The sequence below is a fragment of the Hyperolius riggenbachi genome, chromosome 12 (genome assembly GCF_040937935.1).
Source record: "Hyperolius riggenbachi isolate aHypRig1 chromosome 12, aHypRig1.pri, whole genome shotgun sequence".
In the NCBI taxonomy this organism is placed as follows: domain Eukaryota; kingdom Metazoa; phylum Chordata; class Amphibia; order Anura; family Hyperoliidae; genus Hyperolius; species Hyperolius riggenbachi.
In genome coordinates this window covers 38119290-38132949 of record NC_090657.1, presented here as the reverse complement: position 1 = coordinate 38132949, position 13660 = coordinate 38119290, and the positions used below count along the sequence as shown (strand labels likewise).

At 45.7% G+C, this 13660-nt stretch overlaps 1 protein-coding gene across 1 annotated transcript in view; it reads left to right on the top strand.

Moving 5' to 3' along the window:
- The window catches only part of NAGS (N-acetylglutamate synthase), a 64167-nt gene extending 54246 nt beyond the window's left edge, over positions 1-9921 (top strand). The window contains exon 7 of the mRNA XM_068262431.1: positions 9370-9921. Coding sequence (XP_068118532.1) covers positions 9370-9508 — 139 coding nt within the window. The 3' untranslated portion in view covers positions 9509-9921. The remainder of the gene's footprint in view (positions 1-9369) is intronic.
- The last annotated feature ends 3739 nt before the right edge of the window (positions 9922-13660 follow it).

Genomic DNA, 13660 nt, shown 5'->3' with positions numbered 1-13660 from the left:
AGACAATAGCAGGAGGGTTCTGTGTGAGAGTAGGGAGAGGTAAAGTATCGGTAAGTATTAAAGCTATTTTACTATATGAATGAAGTAGCACAATATTGGTAAAATATACAAATAAGAAGTATATTTCTCCTAGAGTAAAATTAGCCATAAATTACTTTTTTCCTATGTTGCTGCCATTTAAAGAGACTCTGAAGCGAGAATAATTCTCGCTTCAGAGCTCTTACTTAGCAGGGGCATGTGTGCCTCTGCTAAAACGCCGCTATCCCTTAGCTAAACGGGGGTCCCTTACCCCCCGAAATCCCCTCCGTGCAGTGGGGGATCTCTTCCTGATTGAGGCAGGGCTAACCGCCGCAGCCCTGCCCCACGCGCGTCTGCCAGTGCGTATCTCCGCCTCTCCCCACCCCTCTCAGTCTTCCTTCACTGAGAGGGGCGGGAGAGAGGTGGCGATGTGCCGCTGATAGACGTGACTGGAGGCAGGGCTGCAGCCGTTAGCCCTGCCTCTAGGAGCAGCAAAATCTACGACCAATTTGGTCGTTGATTTTGCGGGGGGGGGGGGGTGAAGGGACCAGGGTCGGACTGGGCCACAGTAGTACAGTTTTTTCCCTCGGTGGGCCCCCCCTCCAGGTCTCTGGTGCCCCCCCCCTCTCCTTGTCTGACAGAGCTCCAATTGCTGCCTGCAGCCCAAAAATTCTCTTCTCAGTGCTGTAATCCCTCATGCTGAGAGCAGTGGCGTAGCTAAGGAGCTGTAGGCCTCGATGCAAATTTTACAATGGGGCCCCCAAGCACTCTATACATAACAATTGATACGACGCACCAAAACCTGCCAATGGCAACTACAGTGTCAGAGGTGCAAGAAGGGGATGGGAAATAGCTTGTTAATGATTACCACTGTTCAAAGTATCTATAGAAGTGATTATTATGAGCAAAGGACCAATAAAGAGGTGAAACTTTAATTGAGGGAGGGCCCTTCGGGGCCCCTTTGGCCTAAGGGCCCCGATGCGGTCGCAATCTCTGCAACCTCTGCAAAGTAGGACATTACTTTATATTGAAGGAGGGGACTCTATGCAAAGTTTTGCTGGGCAGCAGTGTCTCTGAATTACAATGCTGCTAAGATCATGTACATTTGGCCCTGTCCATAATACATCATGACCACGCCCACCTTCCGTTGCATGGTCACGCCCTTTTTTCACCGGAATCATGGGATGTGTGGGCCCCAGGTTGAAATTTCTTTGGTGGGCCCCCAGTGTCCCAGTCCGAGCCTGGAAGGGACCCCCGTTTAGCCGCGGGATATCGGCTAACTATGCAATTCACGATTGCGTCCAACCGAAGCCTCCCACCTGAATGCTAATTTATGTAATTCCTGCTAGATTTGGTACAGCAGGCAAAGGGTGTATGACAGTACACCTGATTGGCTGACTGGCGTCTGCTGGCCAGATAGAGGCAGGATTTTGCTCTAGCTGGAAGTTAGCAATTGTGTTTGTTGCAGTTGGCATTCAGTTTAGAGGTGGTGGGGTGAGTTCCCTGGAGGTGAGAGGTCCAGGGCTTGCCCACACTTCCCTCTAGGTGTCGCATGGTGGTTTGGGGGCCCCAGCGAGTGAGAGAGACCTGGGGCCCCTGGGCTGTCATGTGGACCAGTGTTTGTGATTTTAAATTTCTTTTTTTGCAGCTTCTAGGATGCGGTTGACAGGTGAGTGGTTAGGGAAGGGACCGTGTGGGAGATGTGCCTACACGGGGCGTCCCTGTAAACGATGCAATTCACGATTGCGTCCAACCGAAGCCTGCCACCTGAATGCTAATTTATGCTAGTCCAAAATCTGTCCGATTTTTACGGCCTAGTATAAGTGTAACAGGACAAACTTAATTCATAGTGCCGTTTTCTCTGGGAGAAACATACCATATTTTTCAGACCGTAAGACACACCTAGATTTGGAGCACATAAACAAGAGGAAAAAAAAACTAATCCTGCTGCTTCCATGGTGCAGGGAGTGTCTTGTGGATCTTCTCCCCACAATTATGTCCCCTTTGTACCTTTAGTGTCTGCCTTGGGTACCCCTCTGTCCTCTTAAATGTCCCCATTATGTCCTGTTACGTGCCCCCCTGTGTTCTCTTATGTGCCCTGTGTCCCCACTGTAATTACCTGTAGGTGCTACTTATGTCCCGTCCCCCTCAGTCTCCTTCTTTCCTCATCTCTCTTACCGCTAACATGCCAAATCGCAGAGAAGAGTACCCGTAATCTTCAGGACAAAAGCCGCTGGGTGGTCAGTCTTGCAGCCAAGCTCTCTCTCCCTTTATTTCCGTATACGTCACCAATGCAGAAGTGACGGGAGAGAGATTTTGGCTGCGAGACGGACCACGCAGCGGCTTTTGTCCGGAAGATTACCGCTACTCTTCTCTGCACTTTAGTGTGTTAGCGGTAAGAGAGATTGGGAAAGAAGGAGACTAAGGGGGACGAGCCATAATGAGTACCTACATGTAACTGCAGCGGGGACACAGGAAGGACATAATTGACACGGGGAGCACATAGTTGCAGCGGGGATTCCAATGTGGGGGGGTACCAGGCATTCAGACCATAAGACGCAGTGCCTTCCCCCCCTCATGTTTGGGGGAGTGCACATACAAATAAGAAGTACATTTCCCCCAGAGTAAAATGAGCCATAAATTACTTTTCTCCTATTTATGATGCTGTCACTTACAGTAGGTAGTAGAAATCTGACATTACTGACAGGTTTTGGGCTAGTCCATCTCTCCATAGGGGATTCTCAGCATGGCCTTTATTCTTTATAAAGACATTCCCTGAAAAAGCCTCACTGCACACTATTTTGGCAGTTGGACGGAGTAACTGCCATTCACTAAGTGCTTTTAAAAATTAAGAAAACCCTGAGAACCCCCCTATGAGAAGATGGGCTAGTCCAAAATCTGTCGGTAATGAGTTTTCTACTTATTGTAAGTGACAGGAACATAGAAGAAAAGTAATTTATGGCTCATTTTACTCTGGGAGATATGTACTTCTTATTTGTATGGGTTTTAAATTTTAAGATTTTTGCAACAGATCCTCTTTAAGGCTGTATTCACAGTGGGACGTTGCGGTTTAGTGTGACATTAAAGTCGCAACGTGTCTGCGTTAAGAGGTAACACACTGCAAGCAGTGAGTTAACACAACGCAATATTTTTAACGTGACTTTAACGTTGCACTGTGAATGGCCCATAGGATTAGCATTGTAGTGCGGTAAGCTGCGCTATAAGACTTCATTGATGTAAGTCCCTGTGTGAATGACAGCTGCTGTCTGAGACGGCGTTGTCAATCACAAAAGCCGATACAGTGAAGGTAAATAAATCAGCGCTTGTCGAGCCAGGATTGCAGGACGTTTCGGGGGAGCCAGCACTGGACTGCCTGCAGCTACAGGGAGGGGTAAGCCTCATTGGGACCCTGAGGCTTCCCACTACCGAGGTAATTACCCCCCAGGGGATTTTTTTGTTAGAGGCTCTTTAACCAGTTCAGCCTATCTGGATGAGCATGTTAATCCAGATAGACTGTGGTGCTGCAGCAGCGCCACGCGTGCTCCCGTGCGTGCTCCAGCCGTTAGCCCCCAATCAGTAAATGGGAATATAGTTCCCATTCACAGATGTAATGGCCCATACTCACGGGCAACTTTTTGTGCCTGGCGCCAGCACACGTGAGCATGTGGGCGACAGCTCCTCGCTAGGTCCCTCCGCGTACACACGTGGAAGAGGGACCAGCGGCGCGACGGAAGCTATCACCGATGTTCCTCCTCCCACCGCCGGAAGCTCCGTATACCTCAATGGAGGTTGCTGTCGCTAGTCCGCGTACTCACGCGGACTAGCGACAGTTGCGGCGGCGACTGTCGCCAGACGATTGACCACGCCAATCGCCTGGCGACATCAGCGACGGGGGACAGTTCGGGGTGCGCGCCCGTGCGACGGCGCATACTCACGGGCGACCTGTCGCTGCAACACGCGCTCGCCGCGTGTTGCGGCGACAATTGTAGCCCGTGAGTATGGGCCATAAGTCCCCTGCAGAAAAACTAACGATCTCTTACCAGAGACAGCAGTCTTTCTGCAAAGCCAAAGCGTTCCTGGATGCGAGATCGTTCGCATCCAGGACTTTGACTGTGGCCATCTTGTGGCCAAATAGTAAACTACACTCTGATACATTTTTTTTATTAACCAATTACATTATTTTACATTTAAAATTAGCTGTTTCCCTCCCACACCAAAAATTACCCAAATACATTTTTTAATTAAAAAAAAGAAGATTAAAAAAAAAATTGTTACCTAGGGGTCTGCACTTTTTAAATATGCATGTCAAGAAAGTATATTATATTTTTTAAAATTATAAGCTTGTAAATAGTGATGGACGCAAATTGAAAAAATGCACCTTTATTTCTAAATAAAATATCGTGCCATAAATTGTGATAGGGACATCATTTAATCGGTGTAATAACCGGGACAAATGGGCAAATAAAATACATGTGTTTTAATTATGGTAGCCTCGGGCTATGCCGCGCAGGAAGATATCTCAGCCCCTGGTGGAGCAATTTGCTCCATTTAAAATGCTGTACGCGCAGCTAGCACTTTGCTAGCCGCGCGTACAGCTCGATCGCCGCCGCTCTGCGGCGATCGCCCGTACGCAGCGGCGCAAGAGAGCCCCCCCCCGCCAGAGCCCTGCGCTGCCCGGACCAATGAGTTCCGGGCAGCGCTATGGGCTGGATCGGAGGTGCCTGACGTCAGGACGTCGGGTGACGTCCATGACGTCATTCCGATCGTCGCCATGGCGACAGGAGAAGCCAAACAGGGGAGCGCGTTATATATGCGTTCCCCTGTTTGCTATTGATGCCGGCGACGATCACACTAGAGGGACACATGCGCCCTCTAGTGGTGTTTCATGTAGCTACCACTCTGGTAGCTTTACATGAAACACAAAAAAATAAAATAAAAAAAAAAAAAGATTTTTGCCAATTTGGCAAAAAAAAATTAACCGCCAGGTGGGTTAAAATGGATTTAAAAAAAAATTATTTTTAGCAAAATGTACCACCCAAAGCAAGCCTAATTAGTGGCGGAAAAAAGCGAGACCTAGATCAATTCATTGTGATAAATAGTGATAAAGTTATCGGCGAATGAATGGGAGGTGAACGTTGCTCGGATGCATAAGGTTTTCGACATTGTGGGGCTGAACCGGTTAATACAAACTTGAAGATGGTGCTGGTTCCCTTCTCTTGGCATCCCTCAGTAGAAGCATGCTTCTGCAGTGAGCTGAGGAGGCGGAGTCTGGTGGTCCTGATCATAAAGAATGATTGCCAGCCCATCAGACTGCACTTGTTTGCTCTGCCTATCTCACCATAGACAAATGTGTAGAGATGGTCCCATAGTGGTTGAGCAGTGGTGACAGGATTTTCCTACATGAAGTAGGTACAGGATTTACTGTAAGGCTCAGACTTAAAGAGACTCTGAAGCGAGAATAAATCTCGCTTCAGAGCTCATAAATAGCAGGGGCACGTGTGCCCCTGCTAAACCGCCGCTATAGCGCGGCTTAACGGGGTCCCTTCATCCCCAAAACGACCACTGCGACACTTGGTCACAGATTTGGTCGTGATTTATTGCTTCCTGGAGGCAGGGCTTACGGCTGCAGCCCTGCCTCCAGTCGCGTCTGTCAGCGGCGCATCGCCGCCTCTCCCCCGCCCCTCTCAGTGAAGGAAGACTGAGAGGGGAGGGGGAGAGGCGGAGATACGCGCTGACAGACGCGCGTGGGGCAGGGCTGCAGCGGATAGCCCTGCCCCAACCAGGAAGCGCTCCCCGGGTGTATCGAGGGGGATTTGGGGGTGAAGGGACCCCCGTTAAGCCGCACTATAGCAGCGTTTTAGCAGGGGCACACATGCCCCTGCTATTTATGAGGTCTGAAGCGAGATTTATTCTCGCTTCAGACTCTCTTTAAGGGGCCCATACACTGGTCGATATCAGGAATCGATCGAAAATCTATTATATCAAATCTATTGATCAATTTTTGGCGGATTTCGATTGATTTGATTTATCTGACAGGATGGAAAATCTAGGTAGATCTGCTGCTGGATGGCCCATAGCGCTGCATTGAATCTAATAGTCGAATAATGCATTTAGATCAGTTTTCAATAGCTTTCATTCTGAAAACTTTTCGGAATCTAGCTGATGTGTGCCACACACTAGGAACAGATTTCCGTTAGATTTCTGTCAGATGCCTGTAAAGTCTAATCTGATGGTCGAATCTGCTGCAAATCTATAAGTGTATGGACACCTTTACTGTGACATTATGTTTACAGTTAATCCTATATTATTATTATATTTTCTTTTACTTTAGGTCAATTTTTTAAATGGACAGCTGTAACATGACTAGGCTACACCGGTCTATCCTACAACTGAGTTTAGGCGGCACTCAGCTGAAAGGGGTGGTTAGCAGATAGCCTACTATACTTAGCCATGATATGGTCACACTGCTTTTACATGTAGTTGCATAAAATACACTGGCTAAAACAAATGTGCTTGGTATTATACAAAAATGACAGCTTGTTGCCTGTTTGCAAAGTGAATATTGATTGATTAACATGGGCGGTCTGTTTTACTCAAGTATGAATAGAGCCTAGTACAGTTCTCCATTCTACTGCAGAGCTCTAGCTCCCTAATTGCATCTTTGGTGGCCAAGCCAGTTAAAATGTTTTTAAGAGACTGTATATTAACCACTTCAGCCTACAGTGTTGTTCACCTTACGCATCCGAGCAACTTTCACCTCCCATTCATTCGCCAATAACTTTATCACTACTTATCACAATGAAATGATCTAGATCTTGGTTTTTTCGCCACTAATTAGGCTTTCTTTGGGTTGTACATTTTGCTAAGAATTATTTTATTCTAAATCCATTTTAACAGGAAGATTAAGAAAAAAATTGAAAAAATGCATTATTTCTCAGTTTTTGGCCATTATAGCTTAAAAACAGTTTTTAAAAGTTTGTTTATAAACAAACAAAATGGCCACCAAAACAGGAAGTAGGTTGATGTACAGTATGTCCACACATAGAAAATACATCCATACACAAGCAGGCTGTATACAGCATTCCTTTTGAATCTCAAGAGATCATTTGTGTGTTTCTTTCCCCCGAGGGGGGAATTCATAGCAGAACCACAACACTGAAGAACTTGGCAGCCTTCCAGACACAGGCTGACAAGTCTGACAAGGGAAAGATACATTGATTTATTACAGAGACTGTGATAGTACAAAGTGCTGCAGTAAGCCAGAACACATTAGAATAGCTTTTGGAACTTGTAGGATGATAAAAAACAGGATGCAATTTTTGTTACGGAGTCTCTTTAAAATTAATACATGCTACCATAATTAAAACCTATATATTTTATTTGCCCATTTGTCCCGGTTATTACACCGTTTAAATTATCACAATTTATGGGGCCGATATTTTATTTGGAAATAAAGGTGCATTTTTTTCAATTTGCGCCCATCACTATTTACAAACTTATAATTTAAAACAAAATGTATAATATATTCTCTTCACATGCATATTCAAAAAGTTCAGACCCTTAAGTAACTATTTGGTGTTGTTTTTAATAACATTTTTAAGTCAAGATAGGCTTAAGTGGTTAAATGTCTTTATTAACAAATGCCACACAGAGGATTACCGTATTTTTCAGACTATAAGATGCTCCAGACTATAAGAAGCACCCAGGTTTGGCGAACAAAAACCAGGGCAAAAAAAAATACTAAACCTGGTGTGCCTCTAGTGCAGGGGCGTCTTATGAATCTTTTCACTCCCCAATTATGTACCCCTTATGCCTCTTGTGTTCCTACGTCCCAGGTACAAACTTACACTGCAGCCACACTGCTCCAATCGAAAGGAAGTAGCCGCAGGAGCCATCTACCAATCAGGCGGAGGGCAGTTTCCCAGACCGCCAATCACTGCTACCTTTTTAATTGGAGCCAATGGCCTCAAAGGCTGGACCACAACTCAGCCATTGGGGCCAATCACTGCACTTCCTGCTACTATCCACCCTCGAGACCATCGGCTCCTATTAAGATGGGAGCAGTGCGCGGCTGTCTGGGAAAGTGCAACCCGTCTAATTCGTAGATGGCTAATGCGGCTACTTCCTTTTGATCTGAGCTGAGCGGGACATATGGGGGGGGGGGGGGGGGGGGGAAAGGACAGAGGACAAGGGACCATGGATACACATAGGCACTGGTCCAAATATGCATTATTCGAACTACAAGATGCACTGACTCCCCCACACTTTTAAGGGAGAAAAAGTTTATCTTCTAGTCTGAAAAATACCGGTACCTTTTGTTTGCGCTTATACAACTGAGTATTTTAATTTTTTTCCCTGTCTCAAAGGGCTGGCAGAGTTCCTATGTAACAGTGCTTTCTGGTGACATGTCATCCTTATGCCTGGTACAAACCATACAATTTTCCATTAGATAGATTGGTCGATAGATAATTTCCGACAAATCCGATCGTATTTCTGAACTTTTTTCTGATCGATTTGCATAAATCGGGCCTGTTGGAAATTATCTATTGGACCCATTTATCTGAAGGGAAATTGCATGGTGTGTACCAGGCTTTAAAGAGACTCTGAAGCGAAAATAAATTCTATTTTTTAACTTGTATTCCTGACAATGAGTATAACCCCTGCTAAACCGCCGCCATCCTGTGGCAAAACGAGGGGTTTATACTCCCCAAATCCTCTCCGTGGTGCCCGCGGAGCGCTTCCTGAATGAGGCAAAGCTAATGCCTCAGCATCAATCCCGGCTGATCGCCGCCTCTCAGTCTTCCTTCACTGAGAGGGGCGGGGAGAGGCGGAGATACACACTGATTGACACGCATGGAGGCAGAGCTACAGCTGAAAGCTCTGCCTCCAGGAGCAGCAAAATCCACGACTAAGAAAGTCGTGGATTTTGCAGGGGGATTTGGGGGGTAGAAACCCCTTGTTTAGCCGCGGGATAGCAGTGGTTTAGCAGCTGTTATACTCATTGACAGAAATACAAGTTAAAAAATAGACTTTATCCTCGCTTCAGAGTCTCTTTAAGTTATCTACACCATACAATTTTTTGTGCAATTCTATTCAGTTCCTTATGTCCAATCGGGATTCGATTTGATTCATTTTGCCAGTGTTCTGCAATGGCAAAATGAATCTAATCCCGACCGGACATGTCGGATTGAATCGAATAATTGAATCGAATTGCACAAAATAATTGTATGTTGTAGATAGGGCTTTAGAGACACCGGGGGTCTAAATCAATTGCTGGTGTGTGAGGCTAGGTTCAGTGTAATGTCTCCATATTGTAAATATTTGGAAACCTAACTCCTTTTCTTCCAACAGGTACTTTAAGAACAGTGACGGCAGCTTTTCGAACAAGCAGTGGATATTCTTTTGGCTGGGCCTCTCCGATATCAGAGACTCCTATGAACTGGTGAACCATGCAAAGAGTCTACCCGATTCCTTCTGTAAACCTTCCTGACAGAGAGCTCCCTCTGCTGGACAATCTCCCGTGAACACCCTACCACATGATAGACCGTTTTACACCAAGAAAGACACCTATGGACTCCTCAGAATCTTCCAGTGCTGAGAGATTTGAAGCATCTATAAGAATACAATTTTTTTCTATAACCTCAGAATCTAAAGGACAAAATTGTGCAATATAAAGATCACCAACTAAACTTTGATTTAAAATTGTACATTGAAGTACAAGTAAAGGAAAATGCTCAATTGATAAGACTTATGGGAACTAGTATGAACATGTATACAGAACAAAGAAACATATACCAAAGAAACAGCCCAAACTACTTCACCACAGAACTAGAACTGCTTGGAGTTCACCACAAAGCCCTGGACTTAATAGTACCAGCCATATAAAGCCACAATTAAAACAAAGCACAATCCCCAGCATGATATGTTAAAGGTTACTATGGACAAAAATTGTAAATATTTGCAAATATAGACAAATACGAAGTACGTTTTTTCCAGAGTAAAATGAGCCATAAATTACTTCTCTCCTTTGTTGCTGTCACTTACAATAGGTAGTAGAAATCTGACAGAAGTGACAGGTTTTGGACTAGTCCATCTCTTCATGGGGGGATTCTAAGCAAGGCTTTTATTCTTTATAAAGATATTCCTTAACCCCCTTGCCGTTCCAATTCTGGCGGCAAGGGGGCAGCGCAGCACTTTTAAAAAAAATTTTTTTAATTTAAATCATGTAGCAAGCCCAGGGCTCGCTACATGATAGCCGCTGACAAGCGGCATCCCCCTATCCACTCCGATCGCCTTCGGCGATCAGAGTAAGCAGGAAATCCCGTTCATGGATGTCGGGACGTCAGAGGGAATCCCGATCCACCCCTCAGCGCTGCCTGGCACTGATTGGCCAGGCTGCACAAGGGGTCTGGAGGGGGGGGGGGCGGCGCGGCGGGTGGCGGCGAGCGGAAAATGCACGCAGCTAGCAAAGTGCTAGCTGCGTGCAGTAAAAAAAAAAAAATTTAAATTGGCCCAGCAGGGCCGGAGAAATCCTTCTGCGCAGGTTACCTCGAGCTGAGCTCGGGATAACCGGCAAGAAGGTTAAAAAGGATTTAAACAATAATGCTGGCCAGCTTCACTGCTCGCTACAGTTTTTTGGCAGTTAGTGAATGGCAGTTGCTCTGTCCAAGTGCTTTTGAAAATAAATAAATCCCTGAGAATCCCCCCACCCCCCGATGAAGAGATGGACTAGTCCATAACCTGTCACTTCTTTCAAATTTCTACTACCTACTGTAAGTGGCAGCAACATAGGAGAAAGGTCATTTATGGCTCATTTTACTCTGGAAGAAAAAAACATACTTATTTGTCTATGTTTGCACATATTTTAAAAATTTTCGCAATAGTGCCCCTTTAAGTAGCAGATAAGTAGTAAGATATAATGGCTACTCTGCTCGGAACGCTTTTAAGAAACTACTCTACACTTCTCTTTTCTGGACGGTTAACCACTTGCCGACCGCACGCTTATACCGTGCGTCGGCAAAGTGGCAGCTGCAGGACCAGCAAAGCAGTACTGCGTCGCCAGCTGCAGGCTGATTAATCAGGAAGCAGCCGCTCGCGCGAGCGGCTGCTTCCTGTCAATTCACGGCGGGGGGCTCCGTTGAATAGCCTGCGGGCCGCCGATGGCGGCTCGCAGGCTAAATGTAAACACAAGCGGAAATAATCCGCTTTGTTTACATTGTACGGCGCTGCTACGCAGCAGCGCCGTAAGGCAGATCCGCGATCCCCGGCCAATCAGCGGCCGGGGATCGGCGCCATGTGACAGGGGAAGTCCTGTCACTGGCTGCACAGGACGGATAGCGTCCTGTGCAGCCCCGATCCCCAGAGGAGACAGATAGGAGAGGGAGGGGGAGAATGTCGCCGCGGAGGGGGGCTTTGAGGTGCCCCCCCGCAACATGCCTGCAGGCAGGAGCGATCAGACCCCCCCCCTGCACATCATCCCCCTAGTGGGGAAAAAAGGGGGGCGATCTGATCGCTCTGCGTGCCCGCTGATCTGTGCTGGGGGCTGCAGAGCCCACCCAGCACAGATCCCAACAAACAGCGCTGGACCTTAAGGGGGGGGGGGGGGGGTAAAGGGTGGGTCCTCAAGTGGTTAAAGTTGCGTGATCTAAGGACAACTGCATTGCTTAGAGCATATGGTGGAGATAACAATCTCGTTAGTCTGGTGACCTCAGGTGAGGAGGTGAGTTATTTTTAAGAAGATTTAAGCTGAATAGACAAATACTGTAACAAAACGCCTGGAAAACCGCTCTGGAAAACTGCTTTGAAAAAAGCTAGATCACTTTCCTATACTTTAACAGTGAGGCAGAAACATCTCAAATGTAAAAACTGCTGCAGCCCCCGAGTTTACATTTGTGGAAAAAATGAACCGCTCTGGTGTGCACCATCCCATTCACTTTCATTAGCCAAGCGGTTTTCCCCCTACAAGCGTTGTAAAAAACGCTCCAGAACCGCTATGGTGTGTACCAGCCCACACATCCAATTTTGATTGGCCAATTTTAAACCCCTCTGTGAAGCTGGAGGCCCAAAAGAATTTGAATACTAGGAACAGAATTATGCAGTAAGCTCTCTTACTGCAAGAAGGCATTGGTTTAACAAAATTGGATGCGTATACCAGGGTTCAGTCTGGGTGAGAACATGTAGACCTCGTTCACATTGCGTTGTACTCTCGCCTATGCTGAGCGATTTTAATTTTTTTAAGTTTTTGTCAAATCGCTCTGCTCTGCATGTTATAAGCGCTTTAGCAGAGCAATTATTTAAATCACTTCCTGACATCAGTCAGAAAGTGATAACTTTGCCCCCGGGAATGTGCATATAGTATGGATGTGCTCATCCTCGGACGTACTCAGGGACACGAATACTCCCGAAAGCTGCCTGTCGATTGCCAAAGAGTTATTGGACCTCGGGAGACATGGCAGCGCTTTCAAACAGAAGTTATACCTGAATGATCTACCTGCATGGATGTGCAGAGCTCCAGGAACTGGACCATATTACACACCTAGCACTCAAACCAGGCAAAAGAGGGTGTTCGCTTCAGTAAATAATGTGTGCTCAGATTACCTACCTTTGCCTGGTTTGAGTGCTAGGTGTGTAATATGGTCCAGTTCCTGGAGCTCTGCACATCCATGCAGATAGATCTTTCAGGCTTAACTTCTGTTTGAAAGCGCTGCCATGTCTCCCGAGGTCCAATAACTCTTTGGCAATCCACAGGCAGCTTTCAGGGGTATTCGTGTCCCTGAGTACGTCCGAGGGTGAGCACATCCATACTATGCACATGCGAGTCTGGGCTCATGCAGACTTAGTACAGATGCTCTCGTCTTCAAAATACTTAATACTTAAATACATTACTTCAATTGGAACAGTGCAGGAAAGACAGGGCAGCCTGAGAAGGCTCTATGGTATTCAGAGCCACCCTTATTAGGCAAGCAACTAACATGAAGTGCTTTAATATATCTATTGCCATTTTATTTGGTTTCAGTTTACTATAAATTCTGAACTAACTGTATTTGCCTTTGCAGTATTTCTTGGGTTTGTAATGTATTTTGACCACTAAGTGGCAATGTTGTAGTTCACCAATGATCTTAATATTACTGCGCATAGTAAACCTCATTTAAAAATTACATTGAATTTGCATTTGACATTATTTTTATTGTATAATACCTCCTACTGTAAAAAGTATTTTTGACTATTAACCAAACTATGAGCATTTATGTGAAAATCTGGGTAAACTATAAAAAAGAGAAAAAAAAAAGCTATGACCATTCACAAAGGTTTTTACCTCCTCCAGTATTTCATTTGGTATTTTAAGGAATCAGTCTGTATTTCATTTGGTATTTTTCCATGCCCTGCAAAAAAAAATTTAAAAAAAAACAAAAAACAGTAAATTGTGATATAAAAAGTATCTTTTATTATACAGGAAGTCCCCAGTTAACCAATGCGATAGGGACTTTAGTCTGTTCTTAATCTGACAATGGTTGCAATCACTATATAAGGCTGCGGTGAGTGTCCATATTCAGAGGGCATGTGGACTTGATAAAGAGAGGAGCTCCTCTCAAAACGTCGCCGTTGCTTGCCCTATCTGCTGTCTTATGCCTTAAAGAGGAAC